Source organism: Protopterus annectens, chromosome 3.part0 (assembly GCF_019279795.1).
Source record: "Protopterus annectens isolate FY-2018-M chromosome 3.part0, PAN1.0, whole genome shotgun sequence".
Lineage (NCBI taxonomy): Eukaryota > Metazoa > Chordata > Ceratodontiformes > Protopteridae > Protopterus > Protopterus annectens.
The window spans coordinates 1,960,280,223-1,960,305,094 of record NC_056731.1 but is presented as its reverse complement, the minus strand read 5'-3'; the positions used below and the strand labels follow the sequence as shown (position 1 = coordinate 1,960,305,094).

At 43.1% G+C, this 24,872-nt stretch overlaps 1 protein-coding gene across 1 annotated transcript in view; it reads right to left on the bottom strand.

The window, feature by feature from the left end:
• The window catches only part of HHATL (hedgehog acyltransferase like), a 691,105-nt gene that overhangs the window by 244,523 nt on the left and 421,710 nt on the right, over positions 1 to 24,872 (bottom strand). The window contains exon 5 of the mRNA XM_044066045.1: positions 16,817 to 17,011. Within this exon, the coding sequence (XP_043921980.1) occupies positions 16,817 to 17,011 (195 nt within the window). The remainder of the gene's footprint in view (positions 1 to 16,816; positions 17,012 to 24,872) is intronic.

Sequence of the window (24,872 nt, the reverse complement as noted above, 5' to 3'; positions counted from 1 at the left end):
AAAAAAGGCAAGAGCAATTAGTATAGTTAAGCAAACCTTTCATACAAGATACAGTTTGTATGACAAAATATGTTTCAGATAAACTATATATATATATATATATATATATATATATATATATATATATATATATATATATATATATATATATATATATATATATACACATTCTAGCCAGAAAATTAGGTAGACGTTTTCAGTTATAAACTTAGAGTAGACAAAAGTTAGAGTAAAAATAGAAAAATGTATATTTAAAGGTTAAGGATTTATATAAATGAGAGGTTAAAAAGATAGTAACAAAGGAAGGGAAGTAGAATAGACTGGGAAAAGTCTGTTAGGAATGAAGAGAAGAGGCTAATAATATAGAATATTATGGTGGCATGGAACATGAGGAGATCCAATTATTGGATAGGTGATCTTTTAGCTTAGACTTGAAGGAATAGTAGTGAGGAGTCAGTCTGATAGATTCTGGAAAACTATTCCATGCTTTGGCCACACAGTGAGAGTACAGACTAGACTCAATTGCTCTTTGAGGTTTCTAAAGAGATAGCAGATGCTTGTGAGAGGAGTGTAGGTCATGAGAAGGGATGTAGTGATGAAGTAGTGATGATGTGGTTTGTGATAAAGAATAGTTGAATAATATTTGGTGTGTTAGTGTAAGATGATTAAAGGTGAACTGATGGGGTAGTTCAAGTCAATTTAGGGACTTGAGAGCAGTGCAGTGGTGAGTGTAGTGGACTTGATATCTAGCAAGTTTAGCTATTTTATTATAACATTGGCTACGTTTTGGTTTGAGGGAAGATTGGAGGTTGGTCAGAATATGGGAGGTGTACAGAAGGGAGGGTAACACATAATTAGTGCAAGGGTTATTCTAGCAGAGTGGGATATGAATTCTTGGCCCTATACATCATTCCCAATTTTTGATTAGTTTTTTATGTTATTGCTCATGTGCAGGTCCAACTTAAGAATTTTGTCAATAGTTACACCTAACAGTTTAGTGTGTAAAACCACATCAATGGAAGTATTGTTCAGAGAGGTAATGGCAAAGTTAGATGTGTCAGGGAAAAAATGCTTGGGTAAGAATTGTAGAAGTTTAGTTTTTTGGGGGGTGTATTAATAGATGATTGTTAGCTAGCCAAGATTCCCTGGAACTGAATGCTTCTTGACTTAGGCTCTGTAGAAGAGAAATAGTTTTGGCAGAGCAGATTAATGTAGAGTCATTGGCATATTGAATTAGGGTGGCTTGTTTGGTTGCAGTATGAAGATGGTTAATAAAAATGTCAAAGAAGGGTGGACCAAGTATTGAGCCTTGGGGTACACCAGTGCAGACTGGTAAGTACAGACAGTAGTTGGAGTTCCATTTGACAGACTGATATCTGTTAGATAGGTAGCTATTGAACCATTGTAAGGTTGTTTCAGTTAGACCCAGAAGAGACAGCTGGAATAAGAGTTTGGGGTTGGAGACAGTGTCAAAGGCTTTGGATAGATCTAAGACTAGAGAATGGGATAGAGTTTCTTCTGAATCTTCAGAAGTACCATGGTTATTAGTGGAAAGGATGGAAAAGCATATAGAGGCATTATTGTTCAAGGAAAAGAAAATAAAAGAAAATAAAAGGCATCTGTCTTCTCCGTCTTCTTCTATGGAGTCTTGGAACATAATCCTACCAGTTTTATTATTCAAAGTGGAAGCAAAGTGGCCTACTTGAGGAGCTCCCCACAGATGGATCAAATCTTAGAAGACCCCTGGATCTAGTTTCCATTCATCAGGATCTACCCTGGTCCTGCTCAGTTTGTCTGCCACACAGTTTTGCTCTGACAGAATATAGGATGCCTGTAAAGTGAGCTTGTGCTGTGAAGCTATATCCCAAGCTAACATGTCTAGTCTGCAAAGGGGGTATGACCTGGTTCACCCTTGTTTGTCAATGTGCCACATGACTGTGGTATTGTCTGTAAACTCTTGAAGAGGTCCTGGGGGCAAAATATGTTCAGAGAGCTAAGTGCCTTGATCAGGGCAAGCAATTCCTAAATATTTATGTGCTTGGATCTTGGTGTCCCACACCCCCAGCAATTTTATCTCTCCTGAAACTGTTTCATTAGCAAAGTCTGAAGCATCTGTGGTGACTGACTGTTTTGGAGCAGGGAGGGAGAAGAGGAGACCTGGATTTAAGGATATTAAGAAGTTATGTACCTACCATAACGTTCCATGTTAGTTGTCTTCTTCTCACCTTCTTTCTTGCTGGTTGGGTTCGGAGCCAATCCTCGGCTCGGACTCGGCAATCTACTAAAGCTCGAGAGCTATTTACTGGCTCGAGGCCCTCCCCATATCCCACAATGCCAGGCTCTAGATCCCCAGATCTCGTTGGCAGAGCTAACAGCATGGAAGGATTCAAGGACACCTGTCCAAATACAAGGTTTTCCTACAGTAGTAAGACAGAGGAGGACGCAATGTATATAAGAGTCAGCCAGAGAAAGAAGGCCTCAAAGGAGGACTCTTCTCGGTCTGTCCAGGCTAGGGGGATGGAGGATGGGACGCAAGAAAGAAGGCGAGAAGAAGACAACTAACATGGAACGTTATGGTAGGTACATAACTTCTTAATGTTAAGTTGTCTCTCTCGCCTTCATTCTTGCTGGTTGGGACAGCGTGCCTAGCACCTTAGTCCTGGGTGGCTCATGAGAACAGACTTTTAAGCACAGTGGAACCAAAATCAGCTCTACTCCTAGAGCCAATATCCAACTTATAATGTGAAATAAAGGTATGGGGAGAAGCACATGTGGCTGCAGCACAAATAGATTCCATTGGTAGTCTTGCCTGAAAGGCTACTGAAGTAGCTAACGCTCTAGTGGAATGGCCTTTAGGTTTAGTAGGAAGGTCTTTACGTCTCAGTTGATAGATCAAAGTAATAATAGAGGACAACCACCTGGATAAGGTCACTTTAGAAACTGGTAGGCGTTGTTTGCCCTCAGCATAGGACAGAAAGAGTTGGTCTGATTTTCTTGTCTGCTTAGTCCTATCCAAATAAAAATATAATTGCTTATGAACGTCCAATCGGTGTAAATTTTGTTCAGCTTTATTCGAATAGTTAGGAAAAAAGACAGGTAGGTCAATAGTCTGGTTCAGGTTTGTTTCAGAAGGTATCTTGGGCAGAAATGAAGGGTTGGTCCTAAGTGAAACTCTGTCCTTATGAAACACAAGATAAGGAGGACGAATACAGAGGGCTTGAAGTTCCGAAACTCTCCTTGCTGAGGTGATAGCTACTAAAAAGAGAGTCTTCCAGGAGAGCAATTTTAAGGAACAGGAAGCCACAGGTTCAAAGGGAGGGAGAATCAAGGAAGCTAATATCAAGTTCAAGTCCCACAGAGGCGGGGGATCTCTGGCCGGGGGCCTAAGCAACAAAGTTCCTTTGAGAAAGGCCTTGCAAAGTTTGTGGGACATGATGCTGGTTTCTGATAGGTCAGCATGGAAATTGGCAATAGCAGCTAATTGGACCCTAATAGTGGCAGACAAGGAACCAGCTTGAAAGAGCTCTGATAAAAAATCAAGAACATGGTGGACAGGGGCTGTGAAGGGGTCAATATTCCTAGCCTCTGCCCAGAAAGAGAAACGTTTCCACTTACTAGCATAAGTCTTTCTGGTGGTAGACTTGTGCGAAGAAAGAATGATTTCACGCACCGGCTGAGAAATTTGTGGAAGCCTGGCTAAGGTTGGAAGTGGAGCAACCAAGCTGTGAGGTTGAGAGACTGAAGGGATTGGTGCAGCCCACCTGACTGATGGACCAAGAGGTCTGGCACTGGGTCCAGATTCCAAGGCTGCTCCAACAGGTGATGATGCAGGAATGGAACCAAATTTGTTGAGGCCAGTAAGGGGCAATGAGGATCATCCTGGATCCCAATGCGGTCGCCTTCTGAATCACCTTGGGAATTAGGGGAAAAGGTGGGAATGCATACAGAAGACCCCGGGGCCAATCGTGAACTAGAGTGTCTCTGGGAGAGTGCCTGGGAAGGTGGAAGAGAGTGAAGAAATCGTCACACTTGCTGTTGAGGGGAGTTGCGAAAAGGTCGCAGCAAGGTTGACCCCATCTGCAGAAGACTTTGTCCGCTACTGATTGATTGAGAGACCACTCATGCGGCATGAGAATAGCTCTGCTTAGCCTGTCCGCTATGACGTTGGACCTCTCGGGGATGTGCGCTGCCATCAGAAACCGTTGAGAGGAGATCGCCCACTGCCAGAGTCTGAGTGCATCTCGACATAAGGGATAGCACTTGGTTCCGCCCTGCTTGTTGATGTACCACACTACAGACATATTGTCTGTCTGAATCACAATAGTCCCAGTAGGAAGAGAGTCCTGAAGAGCTTGCAACGCCAAAAGCACCTCTCTCATCTCCAAGACATTTATGTGCAGATGGTACTCTTGAGGTTGCCAAGTACCCTGGACAGTCCTGCCCTGAAAATGCCCCCCCCACCCGATCAGGGAAGCATCCGTGGTCACCGTGGCAACAGGAGGAGGAAGAACAAATGGTCTGCCCAGGAGTAGTAGAGGGGAGACCATCCACCAAGCCAGGTGGTCTTTGCATGATTGAGTGATTATTATCTTGTGAGACATTGGAAGTTGTTGAAAGGACCATTGAGTAAAAAGCATCCATTGAAGAAGCCGCATGTGAAAATGAGCCAGGGGAACTAGTATGATAGCTGCTGCCATGAGGCCCAAGGCCTTTAGTGCAAATTTGGCCTGAATCCTTTTGCACTGTAGTAAGTTTTGCACATGCCGGCGAATGTCTGACACTCTGTCGAGGGGAAGTCTTGCAGACAGATCTTTTGTATTTATATTTGCGCCTATAAAGGTTATAGATTGACAAGGCGACAATGCAGACTTTTCGAAATTTATTGAGATACCTAGCTCGGAGCAAGTTTGGATGGTATAATCCCTGGCTCACAGTAGCTGATGCCTGGTGGAAGCAGTAAGGAGCCAGTCGTCGAGATATGGAAACACCTGGAATCCTCACCGTCTCAGGTGAGCCGTGACCACTGCCATGCATTTGGTGAACACCCTGGGGGTTGTGGTGAGACCAAAGGGCAGGGCTCTGAATTGATAGTGACTGGCTCCCAGCCGGAAGCGGAGAAACCTTCTGGAGCGCCTGTTCATTTTGATATGGTAGTACGCATCCTGAAGGTCTATGGAGCACATCCAATTGCCCTGACCCAAGAAGGGTATCATGGACTGAAGCGTGACCATTCGGAATTTTGTTCTTTGAACAGACTTATTCAGCCTGCTGAGGTCCAAAATGGGTCTCCAGTCCCCTGTCTTTTTCGGTACCAAAAAGAACTTGGAGTAAATTCCAGATCCTTGCTGGTCTGCTGGGACTGGCTGAATGGCCCGTTTTTCTAGCAGTTTTGAAATTTCTAGCACTGCTTGTTCCCTTTAGACCAGGTGGAACATCTGGAAGGGACTTGGTTGTTTGTACAGGATAGACCGTACCCATCTGTCTTGTGTAAGGAGTTGCCAGGCTTCTGGGTACAGTGAAAATCTTCCCCCGACTGCCTCCGAAGGTGGACAGTTGGGCAGCCCCTCAGGGGTGCTGAAAGGGTTTGACAGAGAAAGATTCTCTGCTACCCTGATTTTGCAGACCCCTCTGCCCCTCGGGCGGCATCTATTATTGTTCCCTCCTCTGGCCCTGGAGGGAAACTCACCACGTGTGTCAGGCAGGACTCCCTGGGGTTTCCGAAACCACATTTTCCCACTCTTCTGACCTTTGGGGTATGGTCTAGAGGGAGTGGAAAAACAGACTCCCACGGCAGAGAGAGTCTTGCCTTCCTGCTCACACCCGGTAAGGGTATCCTTCACCTGTGGTCCAAACAAAGCCGAACCATCAAGGGGGGTATTAGTGAAGGACACCTTAAAGGGGTCAGCAAAGTTACATAACCGCATCCAGGCATGTCTTCTGAAAGCCACACCTGTACCTGCAGCCCTACTCACCCCATCGGCTGCATAAGAAATGAGCCGCATGGAGGAGTTGACGATTGAGTTAAGGGTCGCCAGCTGGGAGTTAATCTTATCTTGGTGATGCAGCTGATGGATCCTGAAGAATATCACCCAGTTCTTTGAGAAGATCCCTTTGGAGATGGGTGAAGTGGCACAGATAATTCAGCGACCACATAGCAAAGGTCGCTGAGGAAAACATCTGCTTCCCGTACCTGTCCATTGCCCTAGACTCTTAATTAGATGGATGGACAGGCACTGAAGGGTCAGCCAGCTCCTTCTTCGTGGCTGCTGCAACCACCATGGCATCAACAGGGATACCTTTTGTCAAAAAATGCTTGCTGGGTGGGGCTGTAATGAATTTATTTGGCCTGCGTAGAGTAGGTTCCACTGTGTCCCGGGCTGACCATGCCCTTCGAGCCACTACGTCCATCAGCGGGTCAAAGGGTGGAGACACCTAGGAGGTGGAAGGGTGAGAGCTAAATGCATCCAGGTAGACCGACTCATCCTCGGAAGGGTTAAGGGCAGTCCAGTTCCTCCTCTGCTTAAGAATCTCTAGAATGTCTGAAAAGGAGACATCCTCAGTGAGGGATCTTGGGGACCCTTCGGAATCCTCCAAGTCGGTATCAGACATGACTGACTTGGGGGAGTCAACATGTTTCCTCTTACATTTTCTGTTCCAAAGGATCGGGGGAGGCCTCGGAAGAGGAAGATACACCCAATGGGGCGACCTGGAGCGTTTGCTCTCCACGCTTGGGGTCAGGAGGGTGGGCAGAGAACGATGCAGGCACCATGGGGGGAGGAGCCAAAGGGGCTGATCGAGGGGCTGACTCAGGAGTCAGCACACTCCTCATGACCTCAAAGGTGCCTCTATCAGGCAGAGCAGAGGGTCCCCGCTCCGAAGAGACGATAACCCCTGCCGGCACCAAGAGGGACGGCTCCAAGGCCGATATCGGGGCCGAGCTCACCTGCGCCGAGGCTCTGAGAGGGAGAACGGGGTCGGACAAGGGTCCGATGCCACTCGCCCCCTAAGAGCCGACGAGGGAGTCCCGGCACCCAGATCCCTCCAAGGATGGAACCAGTGAAGAGATCGGAGCCGACGAAGGAGCTGAAAGGAGTGGTATCGGCTCTGACATCTCCAAGATTCGAGCCCCAACCAGCTCCGGCTCCAAACACAAGGGGGGAGTCGGAGGAGGAACTGCTGAAGACACCGGGATAGCCACAGTCTGTTGAGATGGGCTGGTTAACATTATGGCCAGGGCCTGCGATTTAAGGAGTCTACTGACCACCCTCTCCAAGTCATGATCGGATGGCCTGGAGGACCAAGAGGAGTGGGACCTATGGCTTCTTTCAGATTGAAGCAATGGTGACCTGGGAGCTGAACAAACTGATTCTAGGGAAGGGGACCTAGAGTGTTTTCAGCTCAAAGATGGTTCCAACACTAAGGTCGGAGCCGATTGAGATCCAGAGATGTCAGCTCCAGCCTGAGCCAAGGAGGAGGAGGCAGATGCTCCACCCGGCGACTGCTCCGAACTGGGAGCAGACGGCTTGGCGGGCTTTAAGGATTTACCTGGCTGAGGCTTGGCCGGGGATCCCTCTGGCTTAAGTAAGCCTCTCAAGATAAGCTTGTTCCTACGCTCCTGCAGGACTCTGGGGCTGAAAGTGTGACAGACTGAGCAGGAGTCTTGCAGGTGTAGAGGACCCAAGCAATAAACACAAGAAGTGAGACCGTCTGTCAGAGACATCTTCTGACAGCACGAGTAACACTTCTTAAAGCCTGAAACTTTGGTATCCTTAGACATATTGGTAATGGGATACCAAAGGAAAAAAAACTAACTAGTGCTTAATAAGGCACACACACGCACTAGATAAAATGGAAAATACTAACTAGTGCTTAATCAAGTCACACACTCACATGCACTAGATAAAACTAACAATAATAATGCTATAGTAATTATAACAACCACACAACTACCTTACTAATAGCAAAAATATACAAAAAACTACAAGACTGACTAACTGTAGTTAAGAAAGGCTAAACACTACCCTAACAAGGGAGGGGGGGGGTGGAGAAACTCTCTAACAAAAAACGAGTTTCTGAATGGGATAATAAGGGGATACACAGTCTAACTAAACTAACTAAATATAAGGTAAATATATAGGTAAATTTTAGACTAACAATACAAGAAAAGATTTATACGACCTGGAGCCAGTAAAATCGCAACCTCGTCGCTGAAGCGGCAAACAAGATCTGGAGATCTAGCGCCTGGCATTGTGGGATATGGGGAGGGCCTCGAGCCAGTAAATAGCTCTCGAGCTTTAGTAGATTGCCGAGTCAGAGCCGAGGATCAGCTCCGAACCGAACCAGCAAGAATGAAGGCGAGAGAGACAACTTAACATCTGTTGTTTCCACTAAAAGATTTCTCTTCCGACAGCCCCAGCACTGGGAATTGAAAAGATAAAGGGTGTTGGTGCTGGAATCATAGCGGTTTCAGATAGCACTGTATCTTTCTCATGTAGAGTCTTGCTGGGAGCATCATGAGAATCATAGATGCCATGACACCTAAAATCTTGAGGTATTCTCTTGCAGTGAACAAAGTATGAGTGGAAAAACTTAGAAATAAATTTAGATAAAGCTCTACTTTGTCCTGTTGAAGAAAAGTTTGTTAAAATGAGATATCTAGTTGAGATCCCAGGAACACAATCCTTTGTGAGGGAGTCATGAAAGACTTTTGAATGTTCTGTTGGAATCCCAGCTTGTGTACAAGATCTCTCACCCAAGAGAGAGATTCCTGTCACTTTGAAAAATACTCTGCAAAGATAAGCAAATTGTATAAATATGGATAAAATGTGGATATCCTGTAGTCTGCAATGAGCAATAACTGGAACTAGATACTTTCAGAACAACTCTTGAAGCAGTGGATAGTCCAAAGCATAAGGCAGAGAACTGATAAAGTGATACAAACACATAAAACCTTAAGAAATGTATGAAGTCTGAATGAATAGGGATGTGATGACATGTATCTTTCGAGTCTAGTGTCACCAGGAAACTTCAGTGAGGAAGAAGAGCTATCAGGTTGTGAAGTGACATTGTTTTGAATTTGGGTACTATCACAAACAGGTTTAGGAAAGAAAGAAAGATCCAGAATTGGTCTCCAAGTGTTTTCTTTCTTTGCCACTTTGAACATCGTTGTATAAAAACCCTTCCCCTACTGTGAAGGACGAACTGGTTTTACCACTCCTTGGGGCAGCATGTGATGAATAACCAGTGGAAACGAAAGAGTTTGATCTGGGGGATGAGTAATGAGACTCTGGAAAGGAGAAATTTCTTCCCACTGCCATCTGTAACCTTGATGAAAGATTTTCAGAACCCGAATGTCTAAAATAATCTGTTGCCAAAGAACAAAATGGAGATTCAGACTTTCTGGAAGTAAAAGGGGGTCAGAGTGGGAGGAGTCATGAGGTCTGTTGAATACTCATTTAGACTTGTTGAACTGTCCTTGGTTTGAGGAGGCTCAAGGCTTCTTTTTCTTTTTTTTTTTTTTTGCCAAAATTGGATAAGGAGATAGAAAATACCTTGGAAATTTTGGGAAAAAAAGGCATAAAAATCTTAGAGATTCCCTGGATCAGCTTGCCCCTTTCATCATGCTTTTTTATCACCTCTGCAGCAGAGGGGCCAAACAGTACATCTCTATCCAAAGAATAATTTAAAATTTCATTTTAATATCATCTGGAAGGTTCTGAGAATGCAGACATGCAAACCTCCTTAAAGCAGTACAAGAAGCCATAGCCCTTGAAGAAGAGCCACACACACACACTGTAAACAATGAATAGTGACCTGTGCAATAGGAAAAACTAAGTTATTTAAAACAGATTTTCCTCACAAGAAGAAATTGCAGATAAAACATTCCTCATATTTCTGCAATTTATCAGAACAAACTTTTACATATGAACCTCACAATTCAAAATTCTGAAAAATCAAAGTTGCAGAAATATACATCTTTTTTCATACCTATCAATAATGTTCCTATCCTTATCAAAAAGCATAGAATTGGAATTAACTAAGTGCTTAACAGCAGTGGGATCAACTAAAGGTATAGCTGTGGGCCAGGTTTAGGAATAGCGTATAAAATTTTAAAAGACTGTAGATATTTATACAACTCCTAGCTGCCTTTTTTAGGGGCAGCTGGCTGACTAGCAGGAAAATTGTATACAGTAATGCACACATCTTCCAAAGCTGACAGAACACGAAGAATGGGTGTGAGTTCTAGAAACTCATAATATTTTTTGAGGGACTGAGAAACCTAAGTGTTTTCCCACTAAAAACACTGGCACATTCTAGCACTAGTTTCCGAGGAAAAGAAACTCCCACATGGAGAATCAGAAACTGAGCTCTCCTCTGAGCCTGAATCAGAAATTTGATTAAAAAAAACTTTATCCATCCCTGCATGTTCTGTTCAGATTCAGAATCTTGAATCTCCTCAGGAAAAAAGGAATCTGTCTTTTACCAGAAACTAATTTACAAGAAGTATCAATAGCCTGAATTAAACCATGAACCAGACCCAGTAAATACTATTATCCAATGAAAATTGAGGAGGAGTAGATATATGCTTGATTTTCTGTTTCTTTTTGACAGAAAAATCAGGCCAACCATGTTATTAATGGCAGCAGCAGCTTCCACAGGGATGGGTACAGCATTGTGACACAACTGGGAAAACTTCCCTGTTCCCTCTCCCATGACTGACTCCATTGTCCACTGAGGGGACTCCAACAGCTGCAGAGGACATGGCTGACCCCCAGTCCATAGTGTTTGTAGGTACTACACCAGAGGGAGCAGGGGCAAAAGATAAATAGTCTGAGGTACAACAAATGGCCACAGCAGAGTCACCAACCTGCAGTTGAGGCAAATTGCTAGCCATCTGTGATGGCAAAGGCTGCTTGCCTAATTTTTGTTCTTTTTTTGTGTCTGCAAGAAGGACAAACCATGGGACTGACAATTAATTAAATGGTCATGCCAAAAATGGTGCCTCTTTCCTAGGGAAGATAAGCAGCAATTGCTGGTAACCACTTCCACTCCAGAAAATTTCCTGATTCTCTCTGTATTGTGATCTGCATTTAAAGCTTCAGGTTTTCAAAAACTTGATCATATGGTCTCAACCATAAAAATTTAGAATTTCTGAAAACTTGATCAAATATCTATCCATATCTTTCTATCTATATAGATAGATACAAATATAGATACACACACACTCACACACACACACACACACACACACACACACACACACACACACACACACACACACACACACAGACACACACAGACACACACACACGCACACAAGCACACATTCACACGCACACACACACCCACACACACACGTGTGCACACGGACACATTCACACACACACACACACACACACACACACACACACACACACACACACACACACACACACACACACACACACACACACACACACACATACACACACACACACACACACACACACACACACACACACACACACACACACACACACACACACACACGCGCGCAGACATAAGCACACAGGGAATCTCATGAACAGGCAGCACCATCCACAGAGTTTACTAAGCAAGATAGGAATGGAATGTATGCACACTGTAACATAGCATGATATCATCACTGGAAGGGTCCAGTTGGTGGTACGGATGGGTGCAGTTAGGTCTATTAGGCATGCATGGCATATACATTAGGCAAATAGATACTGGCTGGAGCTAAACTAAAGAGAATGTTGATTCCTGTCCTATGTTTTAGGTCTGGAAGTAGGGCCAATTCATACCTCTCAACTGTCCAGATATTTGCAGACTGTCCAGATTTTTGTCCCATATTCTTGGTCTGTTCCTCATAAAATGTCAGGATTTCAGGCAAATTCTGGGATGTACTAAGCACTGAAGTCACTACATAATGACATACATTTAAGTTTCAGACTTCATATTGCTCCTCTGGGGGGCTGTCAGAGGAGTCCTCGCAAGCAGCAATTTGCTCCATAGGAGCAACTTGGGGCACAGAAACGGGCTGTCCCAGGGGCCGGATGGTGGAAGCCTGGCCCAGTGCAGAGGGAGCGGGACGGAGCCGAACAAGTGCCGGGGTCCGAGACCCTCAACAGAGCCCTCTCCACTACATCACCAAAGGATCCGACAATCGCTCCTCGGATCCGAAGAGTGGACCGAGCCGGGCGCGGATCCGGCGACAGTGCGCCGACACAGACGGCGCCGGGAGCACTGATCCCCGATCCGGCTCGGATCCAGGCTCCGAGGTCGGGTCCGACGCACTCGAGGGCAGGGTCGGATCCGGCACAAGTACTATCGGCGCCGCCCGGGCTGCTCGGCTCCAGCTGCTCAACCCGGATAGCGGGTCGGAGAAGGAGCAATAGGCTTAAAAGGGTGTTGAGCTCCGAGGGGAGAGGCAAGAGCACTCCCATCTGCATCTGGGCCTGGATGAACCTTCTCATCAACCGGTCCAGAGCAGCATCAGAAAGGCTATGAGTGGATAGGCTACCGAGGTAGGCCTGGAGTGCCTCCTCGATAGCCTCGACGTCTCCTCCTCCTCAGGACCCGTGAAAAGCACACAGGGACCGGAGCCGAAGGAGGAGACGGAGCCGGGAGAAGCCCGCTTTGGCGGGCCGAAACAGAGGTCTCGCCCGCCAGGTGCTTCTCCTCCGTCCTTACCAGCATCCTCTCCTCTCCAGAAGCGGAGGTTGAGTCCCAGGAGCAGGAGGGGTGCCACAGGGGAACAACTGTAGCCACAGCTGTTGGAGGCCGAGCCGAGTCCAAGACCCGCCAAGACCAGCTTGGACCTCCGCTCCCTCAGTGCCCTGGGGTTGAACCCTGCACAAATGGAACAACCAGATGTGAGGTGTTCAAGTGTGGCCATCAGCCGGTGAGAGCTTATGGCCACACTTTTGAAAAATAGATTTAGGCTGATCAGCCATAATCTATAACTACTAAAAGCTACTAAAAGTAACTTAAAACAAAAAGACACACAGGCCTAACACACACACACTCTACGCAACAGCGGAGGGAAAAAAAAAATTACTTAATTTAACTCAAATTAAACTTTTCAGAAAGGGAAACCTAAACTTTCACACAGAATCACTCAAAGAACCAAAAATTTTCTGATTTTACAAGTAATAAAATACCACTTAGCTGAGAGCTATGTACCCAAATCCAGTCACCAGCTGCAAACGAGATCTGAGGTCATGAGGGTAGAGCAGGGCATTATGGGTGAGGGAGGAGCTGAGAGCTTGGATCCATAGCTGGAAAACCATGGATCCGATATCGGATCCATAACCCACAGGTTGCAGACAAATGAATATCCTACTTCAGATCATGTTATTCTAGCAACTTTGTAAGTTTATAAGAACAATATTTACAATTTATCCCTATTTCTGCATCTTAGTGTCCCCATTATTTCAGGCTGTGTCCAGATTTCTTGCACTAACAGTTTGATTGGTATAAGGGCCATATTGCCAAGTATTACAGAGAAGACAGGCCAAAAATCCCTGTTCAGGCACCTGGGATGTGAAATGGTAGGGTGAGTCCATGGAAAGTGACAGTGCTGCAACAAGGCTCATAGAATCTGCTTTCTGTTAGTATGGCAAGGACAAACGGTTGAAATGCACAATAAAAATAGATTGCCAGGAACTCCAGGGGCTCCTAGATTCCAGCTGCATGAGCACTTTAGTCAAAGCCAACTCCCCCAAGTCTCTAGAAGTCATATGTATGCATGGAGAAAGAGAGGTCCACCTAATCACCTAAGTAGAAACAGAAACTCAGTTTGGAAATCTTTTTCACCTTCTGGCCATGATGCCTTATCTGAACCATCATCTAATTACAGGTAAAGAGTTCACTGTCTTTAAAGGACAACCGCACAGACTCAAAAAAACATGTTTATTTCATCATGGTTTGATGTTTCCTACATTTTAACCCCACTCTGGGACTGTTTAGAGCTTTTTAGATATTTTTATATGCAATTTCTGACTCCACATGGGGTCTGGCATCTTGAAATAATTCTGACAGTTTAGTCTGCCTCTAAGTATCCCAGAATGCATTGTTTGTCTCCAAAAAATTGCATCAGATCTGCCACCTTTTCCCTAAAACTCCTGTCATTCCACTGGTTTTACAGGCATTCACTGCTGTGTTATAGTCACCTACGTTTGGTTAAAATTTTATCCTTTTTCAATGACTACTTCAAACACAAGCAGTGCAAATGCTACATAACAGAAATGAAAAGTGCATTGTATTGCTCTTTCTTCTTAGAAATGCTAACTTGATTTATTTTGTGAAGGCTAAAATCTAGTTCTTCAATGTATCTCCCCTCCCCCTTCAAACCTACCTTCCCTAGCTGTCAAAGAGCTAAGGGTAATTTGACCCATTGTCTGCATGTGATTGACAGCTCACAGCAGATGACCAGACTAATGTATTGTTTTCTTGTCAGCCTTTTCTTCCTTACAGTGGGAGATTTTTTTTTTGCACTCCTCCTGTCAAATTTAGAACCAAACTCCATAGCACTGGGAATAATCACTGTTTTGCAAAGCATCAAACTCCCACTTATTTTTCCTTCCTGTTTGGTTAAATAGCTAACGAATGATGCAGTATAAACATGAAATATTTCACAGACTTGCATGACAGCACCCACATGTTTTTTTTAAGTGGTAACTTAAGAAAATTATGGTATAGTATACTTCTTGTAATCTGATGTAGTGTTGTCAATTAATTGTGACAGACATCTGCTTCTTATGTAAAAACATGCAATTAATGGCTACTCATGGTCATTGCAAATGTATACTCTTACTTTTTGCAGCTGTTACTGTGCTTCTGCCTGTACTTAGTCACATATCGGTAGGGATCTTCAGAAAAGTGAGATTATAGTTTGACATTTTTGCTAGGTTAAAAGTGGGCTGAGCAAGGCAGCTATGACATTACAATGTGGGAGGTCGACTGTTTGTTCTATACAGCATACAAATCAGGCAGGGATTACATCACTTTGGGGAAGGAAACATCCCAGTAGCTAGAGCAAGAGCTCTGGCAGATGCGACATCATTATTTCAGCTAGAGGTTTTTCAGCTTGGTTTTCAAAGTGAAACAGTACAGAAAGGTAGGAAGCCTCACAGGGAAAACAGTTGAGTGGATTAGTTTTTAAAGCTGCATGGGTGATTTTTCGAGGCTGTATCACCAAACAGGGACTAAAAGAGACAGCAGGTTGAGCAATCTGCTTTAATATCCCATCGTTGTCCTTTAAAGATCTCTGGAGATATTAGGAGGTGGACAATTATAAGGAATCTGGGAGTCCCATTCCCACTGGAATACAGAGAGCCCCATAGGCTGGAGAGAAGTGTCCACCATCCCAGAAAGAGATCCTAACAGAGAGGAACACAACCCACAGTTATGGTAGATGGTCCAGGTAAAACTATAATATGGATAAACTTGCCTAAAGAGAGGAAATCTATCAGGTAGTGGGGAAGATAAGGAGAGAAACAGCCTCTCAGAAACCTGGAGTAGAGATGGAGTATCATAGAAGACCTGAAAAAGGATGAAAAACAGCAAAACCACAAAGGGGGGTAAACTAAAGAAAGTTAAACAGAAAGAGACTCCAAACACAACTATCCCTGTAGTGACAACTAAGGAATAGTCAGTGGAATACTGTACTGAGTTACCTTTCCTTGGACAGTAACGGAATATAGAAGTCTGGGCTCCTACATTAGTGAATAACGAGAGTGAGCCCTCTATTTCCTGAGGCAACCATGTTGCAGGACCCTGTTTGAGCATCCATCTTGTAAACTAAACTTTAAGAAGGCTCAGTGGGAAGATTAGAAGTCTGACCCATCAAAACTTATCCAGGGTAATGAAGGAAGACTGTCTGTTAAAACCCCCTTCTGAACTACTAATATTATGTAGTACAGAATGATCTACACTGTAGGATAGCAAAAGAGAAAAAGGAAATCATACATCAGTTGCTAATATCTAAACCCTTTAGGGCAATAGTAATGAAGATGATGAAGATGGGCCCACAGCCACAATATGGGCGGTCACTTGGACAAACCCAAAACTTAACACTATCCCTCATGCTAGTATTATTGAAAAATTAGACAAATGCAATGAAACCCTTACATTGTCTGCTGGATTGCAAATTGACTATTGATTGACTATCCAACAGATCCCAAGCTGTGAATGTTCTTCATCATTTTCACAATTGCCTCTGAGGTTAAAACGAGACAGTCCTCAACCCAAGTATTTGACAGTGAAGAAGAAGAGGAGCATGGTAACAGCAGATAGTCAAGCTTGCAGTGTGAAAAATCATTAATTTATTTGGACCCTAAGTTTTAACATACTACAATTAATCTAGTTGTTCATACAGCACTCTGCCAAGCAGTCTGTAAAAACAGGCAGTTCCTATTTCATATAGATACTGTACTCTTTCAACAAGTAAACTGCCCTAATAAATACTCTTTGGTCACAATGATGATGATTTGATATATAAACTACAAGGAAAATAAGTACCAGCTTTTAAATCTGAAACTATATTTTAAATAGTTTTTTTTTGTATTGTCCATGGAATCTATTATATTTTTTAACCTGAGGCCAGCAATATTCAGAATACTGCATTCTGGTTGACTTAGTACTTCACATCAGCAACAGAAACCTTACAAACATCAATAGTGATAACAGTTGTACCATTACAGCTTTGTAATATTCAGCTTCAGCAATTGTAAAAGAAAATCAGATTATGCAGAAACCAACAACAATTATGACCTTTACATCTAAGGAAGAGAGTGACAATTTATTTGAAACATACCTGCCAAGAGCTGAATGGCTCTACTTTAAAGGTTGCTAGACAGCCGAGCCCTGCAGCAAAGCACAACCATTTCTCTTTCACAAGAGAGACGGTATAAAGGAGGACACAGTGGGCTAGGATTAATGTGATGTAGGAGACGCCCATGATAGATAGGACCGCTAGCATTCCATATCCCATGTAAACAATGGACCTGTGCTGTGAGAGACAAAGAACACAATGTCATATAGTTATCTATGCTGTAAGCAGCTAAGGTTGATTTCTTCATTAAGCACATATGAAACATCAAATATAATAAAAAGACCAAAATAAAAGAAATAAAGCAGTTGAAACTGTGCTTTTGTCACAGCTTCAATTTCTTTGCCTGCCGACCCATTCTTTGTTTATGGACAATTATTAATGTTGGATACTTTGCTGTCTTGTTAGGGGGGATGGCACATAGGGATAGCTATCACACAATTAATTTTTTGGATGGAATAAGTGAGGCAAAGATAAGTTTAGCACTACACATTGCAATACAGATGCAAGTCCTTTTGCTACACCAATACAAGTTTTTACAATACAGCTTAAATGAGCTTTCACTCTGCATGGGCCCTTTATCAGGGACTAAAATAGTTACTGATGCTGGTTGGATGCAGATCTTTGATACCTACTTGCACTTAGAAGGCAGAACCTGCCTTGTCACATGCTCTAAGGTGAATGTTGAAGGCCCACCCCTTTAGTTACATGTTTTGGGGTAAAAGTTCCATAAACATGAAAGGCTGATACATATTTATCAAGTCTTTAGTAGTTGTTCTCCTTTTTAAGCAAGATCATATGTATGTCTATGGTAAGCATGCCTTGGCTGCTTCATGTCTTTATTCCCATTCCACTCTCTATACATGCTCATTCTTTGTTAATAGGAAAACACCCCCAAGAGTGATTTCAATCTTGCGCAGCACTGCACAATATGTAAGTTTCTTTCATTGGTATCTAACCAGGCAGTTACTTAGAAGACAGTGCAATTACAGACAAATTATATACTTAACAGGTTTATCATGCAATACAATAAAACACATGAGAACCATCTGTCATCCTAGCATACAACTATCACCCTGTTTTTATCATGAGAATTTAAAATAATTCGACTGGACGAGTGAGCCCAGCCCCTAGCAGACTTCTGCACCTGCAGAGCTCCTGCAGCTTGTTGCTAATGTCCCTTGCATACAGTGAAGTGCCAAGCTGAGCTACATAAATAAAACAGGCTGATATTGCAAGTGAAAACATCCCCAGGTAGACTTTTTGCACCTACAATGCTCCTTAAAATTGCTACTCGCTTTCTTTGGCTAATATATTTCCATTGTTAGTTGTTCTAGTTGGAAATATGCTAAAGTATTATTGCCTCATAAAGTCCATTTCCATATCTGCAATCATATCAACAACTATGAAGTATGTAGTAAGCCTAATTTACATTTGAACATGTTTCTATACACGTACAGAAACGTCCTTGAAGAACCGTAAAGTATTGATCACCGCTGCAGTAGCCTTAGCTTTATGGGTTATATCCTGCCAAGGATATAACTGCCAGCCAGTTTGCAAAGTTTCTGGTCACCTTCCATGTGCCCAAACTGTTAATCAGCTTGAACTGTGCTGACTAAAAAAGTTAGATCTGGGCATATAGCCCTTCAGAGCTTCCATGCCAACAGAGAGAGGAAGGCTATAGTCCTGAAAAGACAGTTTTATTTTATTTTATTTTACATTTGTTTACTGGGAAAGTCTGACTGGACAATGTCCTTTTTCAGCAGAAGCCTGGGGAGAAAAGCTCCAGATACAAGAGTACAGTGCAGATAAGAAACAAAAATCTATGCATAAATTACACAACATTTATAATGTTTTGAAATGCTTCACTGAAAAAAATTCTAATCTGTTAAGTATTTATACTATATACATTTACATATGGTCTAAGGTCTTAACAACGTATAATGATAAAATTCAAGTGACATAGGTATAGGAGGTATACTGTCTTTTATTGCTTAAGACAGACCAAGCTGGAGAATTGTGATAAGAGGTAAGGTAGAAGAGGAATTGGAGAAAAGCAAGTGGAGATGGAGAGATAGTTATCAGCCAGGGGATGTGCACGGGCAGATCCATTTGCTAAGTAGATAGTTTTTTAGGGCTAGGTTTATATGCCTTTAGAGAAGATATTGAGATAAGATTAGATGGTATGATGTTCCAGAGTTTACCTATGTAGTCTGAGTAGAGAGAATCGGCTACCTGATTTTTGGCTATATGAGTTTGTATGTGGTTTCTGTTGGAGGATCGGAGGGGTCAGGTAGTAGCATAGGGATGTAGTAAAGTTTGTAAGGCAGGTATTTTATCAGGCTCTTAGATAATTTTCTGGGACATTGAGAGATATATATAGTGTAGGAGTTGTGGAAATTCTAACCATTTGAGCTGCTTGAGTGATAGGCAGTGATGAGATCTAGCTGAAGAATTTGTGGCAAATCTTGCAGTGTTATTGTAGCAGATTTCAAGTTTTTGCATTTCAGATTTCTTAAGGTTAGTAAGAATGGGTGCTGCATATAGTAAGGTGGAGAGTAGTTGTGTTTGGGCAATGGGTATTCTGGTATTATTTGTGAAGAAGTGTTTATTGCTATGTAAGGTACCGAGTTTTTTATGTACCTTTTTAACTGTCTGTAATATGTGGATATCAAATCTAAGTTTATGGTCAATTTCAATTCCTAGTAATTTTATGTGCTGTGAGGGGGTTATGCAGGTTTTGTTGTGGGAGGTAATGTGGAAAGTGTTAGGGGAGGGAGTAGTTTTGTTAGGGGAGAATATTAATAGTTTTTTTTTTTTTTTTTGGGGGGGGGTGTTTAGGATTAATTTAGCATTTGTTAGCCAGGTTTCTACAACAAGAAAGGCTTTCTGGGTAAGTGTTTACAGTTCAAGTAGGGAGGGTGCAGAAAATATTGCAGTCGCATCATCTGCATATTGGATAAGAGATGCATGAGAGGTTGCTAGGTGGAGATGATTAGTAAATATTGAGAATAGGAGTGGGTCTAATATGGAGCCTTGGGGGACTCCTTGTTCGACTGGTAATAAGAGTGATAGTGTCTGTTGCCATGAAACAGTTTGTTGGCGCCCTGTGAGATAATCTTTGAACCATGCAAGGGTGGAATTACAGAAATTGAGGTCTGAGAGGGTGGTGAGAAGGTGGGTATGGGAGACCATATCAAAAGCTTTTGATAGGTCTAAGAAGATGCAGGAGGAAAAGTGATTATTACTCCTGTGGAGATTAATTGATGTTAGTAAAAGACAATACAGCAGTAGTTGTGCTATGATATCATCTAAGACCATGTTGAGTATTGGTTAGAAGTTTGTTATTTAGTAGGTAGTCAGTTACCTGCTAGGAATATAACAATAATAAGTGCACACCCTGACATAAAAACATATAATAAATAATGAGACTGGATGGAGGGATCAACTACTGCAACAGTGATCATTCGAACATCTATTGTTACTGTCAGTTTACCTTCACAACTGTATTATGTTTTCCATTTGATCACTGCTGCAGTAGCCATTCTGTTTCCTACAGACTGCTGAGAGGTGATCTATGACTGGCATACAAAGCATTCTTTGGTTCCACTCTGATGAACCTTTTGTATATCTGCAAACTGAACAGCATCAGAATTACTCAATGTAGGGATTTAAACTTTGCTTGTGTCATAAACAGCGCACGTTGGAGGGACAGGTATGCGACTCAGAGAATTTCCCTTCTCTGGAACAGACTTCCCATCTATGTGAGGCAGAGCTTTTCCCTAACCTTATTCGACAGAACAGCACAGTATACATCTATGAACCTAAGAACCTTAGTTATATGGATAGATTGCCATAGTTTAAAATGACCAGGAGGAGGAAGGATGAGAGTCCAGGAGCACCTGGAAAATGGTCCTAGGAAAGCCTGTCCTAGACTTGGAAAAGGAGTCATGTTTTCTAAAAGTCTGCACAGAGAAAGAAGCTGCTGCTTTTAGAATACTTCTAGCATCTAACCCTTTCTAAAATGCAATCAATGAAGCCATGGCACTGGTAGAGTGAGCCTTGGCCCTGCCTGGAATAGTCTTGTTGAGGTGGAAATAACAAAAAGTAATAGTATGAGATAACCATTTTAAAACAGTCTAGACACTGGTTGTCCTTTTTTCTTACTTTCGCAAGAAATGATAAGCTGATCAGACAGCCTGAAAGGTTTAGTTCTGTCTAGATAGTGCCTGAGCTGTCTGTGGATGTCCAAGGTATGGAGTATCCTTTCTCCCACATTTTTAAGTTCTGGAAAGAAGAACAGGGAGATGGATAGCTTAGCTTAAGGTAAACTTGGAGAACAATTGTAGGCATAAATGAATGAATGATTATTTCCTAAAGAAACCCTAGCCTTGTGGAAAATGTAACTAAGATGCACTTTTTGCAGAGATCAGACTAACAAGTAAGACTGTTTTCCATATCAAGAATTTCAAGTCAGCCTGATGAGCTGGTTCAAGCGGAGAACGTGTTAGCTTTTCTAACACAAAATTTAGACTGCGGGAAGGACCACCTGTTTTGTAGTAGGCTTTTTATTCAACACCCCTTTCAAAAACATTTTTACATGAGGTGGTATTGAAACAGAGGGCTCCATGGGCAGACATTATACTCAGCCCTCATCAGACCAATAACTGAGTACGATGCTCCCTTTTGTATGTACCTCTTTAGGCACTGCAACAACTGGAGATACCACAGAGTTTTCTTATCAAGAAATTAAATGGTACACAAAAAACAAGTCTTACATGGAAAGACTGAAAGCCCTGTCACTGTATTCTGCATCCTACAAGTTGCTAAGGGGTGACTTGTTCCTGGCTTACAGGACAGACTCTGACCCGGCCCTGATGGAAATGCTACACATTTGCAAGTTGAACTACATAAGGGTCAGTCGCTCCAGGAATCTTAACCTAGCCTCTGACATAAATAGGTCATGCTGAAGAGTTAGATACATCTCTCAGAGACTGACACTTCTCTGGAACAAGCTTCCAATTCACATGAAACAGAGCCCCTCCCTGACTCTTTTTAAATGCTATCTAGATCAATGGATGGGCAACCACAAATTCATTCCTGGGATGGCACCCATGCCCCTCCTGGACAGAGAAAGTTGGAATTAACTACCATAGACCCTTACCTCTGAGAACTTCACTCACCTGACCACTGACAATTGAGGCAACTCAGGATAAATATGGCTAGGGGCTCTAGGGAAGTTAGCCAAGTAACCGTCTATGACTCTATGAACCTATGAGATGCAAAAGTGGCTAAGTGAAGCTTGACTTAAGAGGCCATGGGATCATAACTAACACAAATACTGAAGAACCAGAGAAATACTAGCCCTGAATGGGTGCTAGTTCTTTTGGTGGCAGCAACTAGATAACTTTTCCATTTCCTAGTGTATGATTTTCTAGTAGCAGGCTTTATTGCCATTAATACCTACTGCCCATCCTCAGAGAAAAGGTGCCTAAAAGGTATTAAAGCTCTAAAACCCATACAGTTAATTGTAGTTATTAGGTGTTGGATGTATCAAACACCCCTAGTCTTATGTAAGTAAATCCCATCTGTGAGGAAGCTTGTGGTAATTTCCCCTGGCCATTTCCAAATGTAATCATTAGAGACCAGATGGCAGAATGGTTAATGCTTTCACCTACCATTTACAAGTTACAAGGTTACATCCTGACCTTCGTCCAATGCCTGTTGAGGCTTGCATGTTGTCTTGTGGGGTTTCTCCCACCTCTGAAAAACATGTTGAGTGTTTCCATCTCAAACACACCCAAGAATGGAGCTGTGGGCAGCAGCACAGACTCTTCATGGTGTTGTACAAGGTGAAGAGTTGTATAGACAAACCACTTTGGGCATCTACTGTGGTGCGCAGTATCCTCAAGATAGGAGAACACAGATCACAGACTGAGTGCCATGGCAGGGTAGCCACTTGATGGTGTACAGTATGGATCTAGGTGATTTGGTCATGTTGACTAATGTCACCAAATGGACATGGGTATTTGCCAGTGATAAGTTGGTTGAGGACCCAGCCTACTCTGACCTATACAAAGGAACCATGCCAATGGCGGGAGGGGTGCATGTGCCCCAATTGGTAATTGTGTACCTGCCATAAAGCCCAGCTGCCATGAGCAATAAGTTACTGGCCAGCCAGTGTCCAGTTGTCCAGCTTGTATTACCTGCGATAACTCTGTTGAGTGAAAGCTGGATGAAAAAACATTCAACCTGCCAAACATGAACTAAGGTCTGCTACATTCAATATTGGTTGGCTGTCTCAGCTTGGATGTAGATGGTAAGGAGGATGCAGGGCATTCTATGTATCCAGGAGACAAGATGGAAGGTCAGTGCACCAAAGACACTTGGCTTGGGATCCAGAGTCTATTACTCAGGAGGAAGACAGGCTAGAAGTGGTGTGGGAATTATGGTGAGGGAGAGGCTTCAGGAAACAGAGGGATGACATCAGAATTAGTGACAGACTCAGGGCAATCAGACTCCAGCATAAGGATAAGGTGGTATTCATAGTCTCAACTTGTGCCTCACAGCAGAGTTGTGATAGTGAGGAAAATAGTGCATTCGGACAGCAGTTGCAGGACCTATTAGAAAAAGCAGGACAACATAAATTGGTGTTAATAATTGGTGACTTAAATGCACATATCGGGACAGACAGAACAGGATAGGAGAACTGCCTGGGTCCACAAGGGTGGGACAGCAGGAATAAAGAAGGAGAGGCCATTCTAGACTTCCATCTGGCAAATGGCTGGTAGTAGCCAACACATGGTTCAGAATGAGAAACAGTCACAAGATCACATACAAGAGTGGCCAACATGCAACTCAGGTAGACTTCTTCCTAGTAAGGAAAGGGCACTGGGGTAGAATTAGTGAGTCCAAAGTCATCCCCAGTGAAACACAGCATAAACCACTGTTTGCTGCAATCATCTGCAAACAATGGTCAGAGAAGTCTCAAAGGTTAGCAGAGACCAAGCTAAGACCTGGAAGTTGACCGGACAGAAAGCACAACAGTTCAAGGAATTACTCAGACCTCTAGCACCTCAAGAAGAAGAAGAGGAAATAGGTGGAGTTGAAGAAGAAAGACGTGTGTGAGGACTGCAGCACAATTATGTGGCTGAGCCAAGTATGGAAATAAGGTACATAGGAAAGGCGATGGTGAAGCACAGAAGTGCAGGAAGTCATCAAATGAAAGAAAGAAGGACTGCAGGAAAACATGTGAGATAAAAAAGACAGACCAGGCTAGGAAGGAACACTGGCTGGCTAACAAAGAGGCTAAGAAAGGAGTTGTAATAGCAAAGAACAAGGCACCAGAGGCAATTTCTACTGAAAGCAAGTCAGTAGATGACACAAAGAAACTATAACTATATCAGGTTGCAAAGCAAAGACAGAAAGATAAAGAAGATAGACACCCTTCATAAAGAATGCCAGTGACAACCTGTTCATCAGTCCATATGACATCAAAGGCAGATGGAAGGAGTACATCCAGCAGCATCTGAATGAAGGATGCACACTGTGGGACAGACAAAGAAATGAAGACATCAGACCCTAAGTCAAACTAACTCCAGTTACAGAAAAAGTCAAATAAAACAGATTACAATGGTTTAGGCACATGTGCAGAAAAGTGGAAGGCATTCTAGTGAAGATAATTTGGGACAGACAGGAAGAAGGCAAAAGGAAATGAGGGCATCAAGCAAAGAGGTGGACAGATTGTGTGAGAGAAGACCTGCAGCAGTTAGGCATGAGTGCTGAAGGAAGCAGGAGAGTGGCACTGAATAGAGAGATGTCGACAGTTGACATGAAACCCCAACCCCATGTAGAAATGGGAAAAAGGGGATTGATGATGATGACCATTTCCAAATGAAGGAAAACCAATGTTACCTGGACCAGAAATAATGGTCTTTGTAGAGTCCTTCTGAACCTTCTGAATGGTCAGAATGACACCGGATATTAGTGGGAAGGGAGGAAAAGCATACAGGAAATTCCTGTCCATGGAATAGAAAAAGCA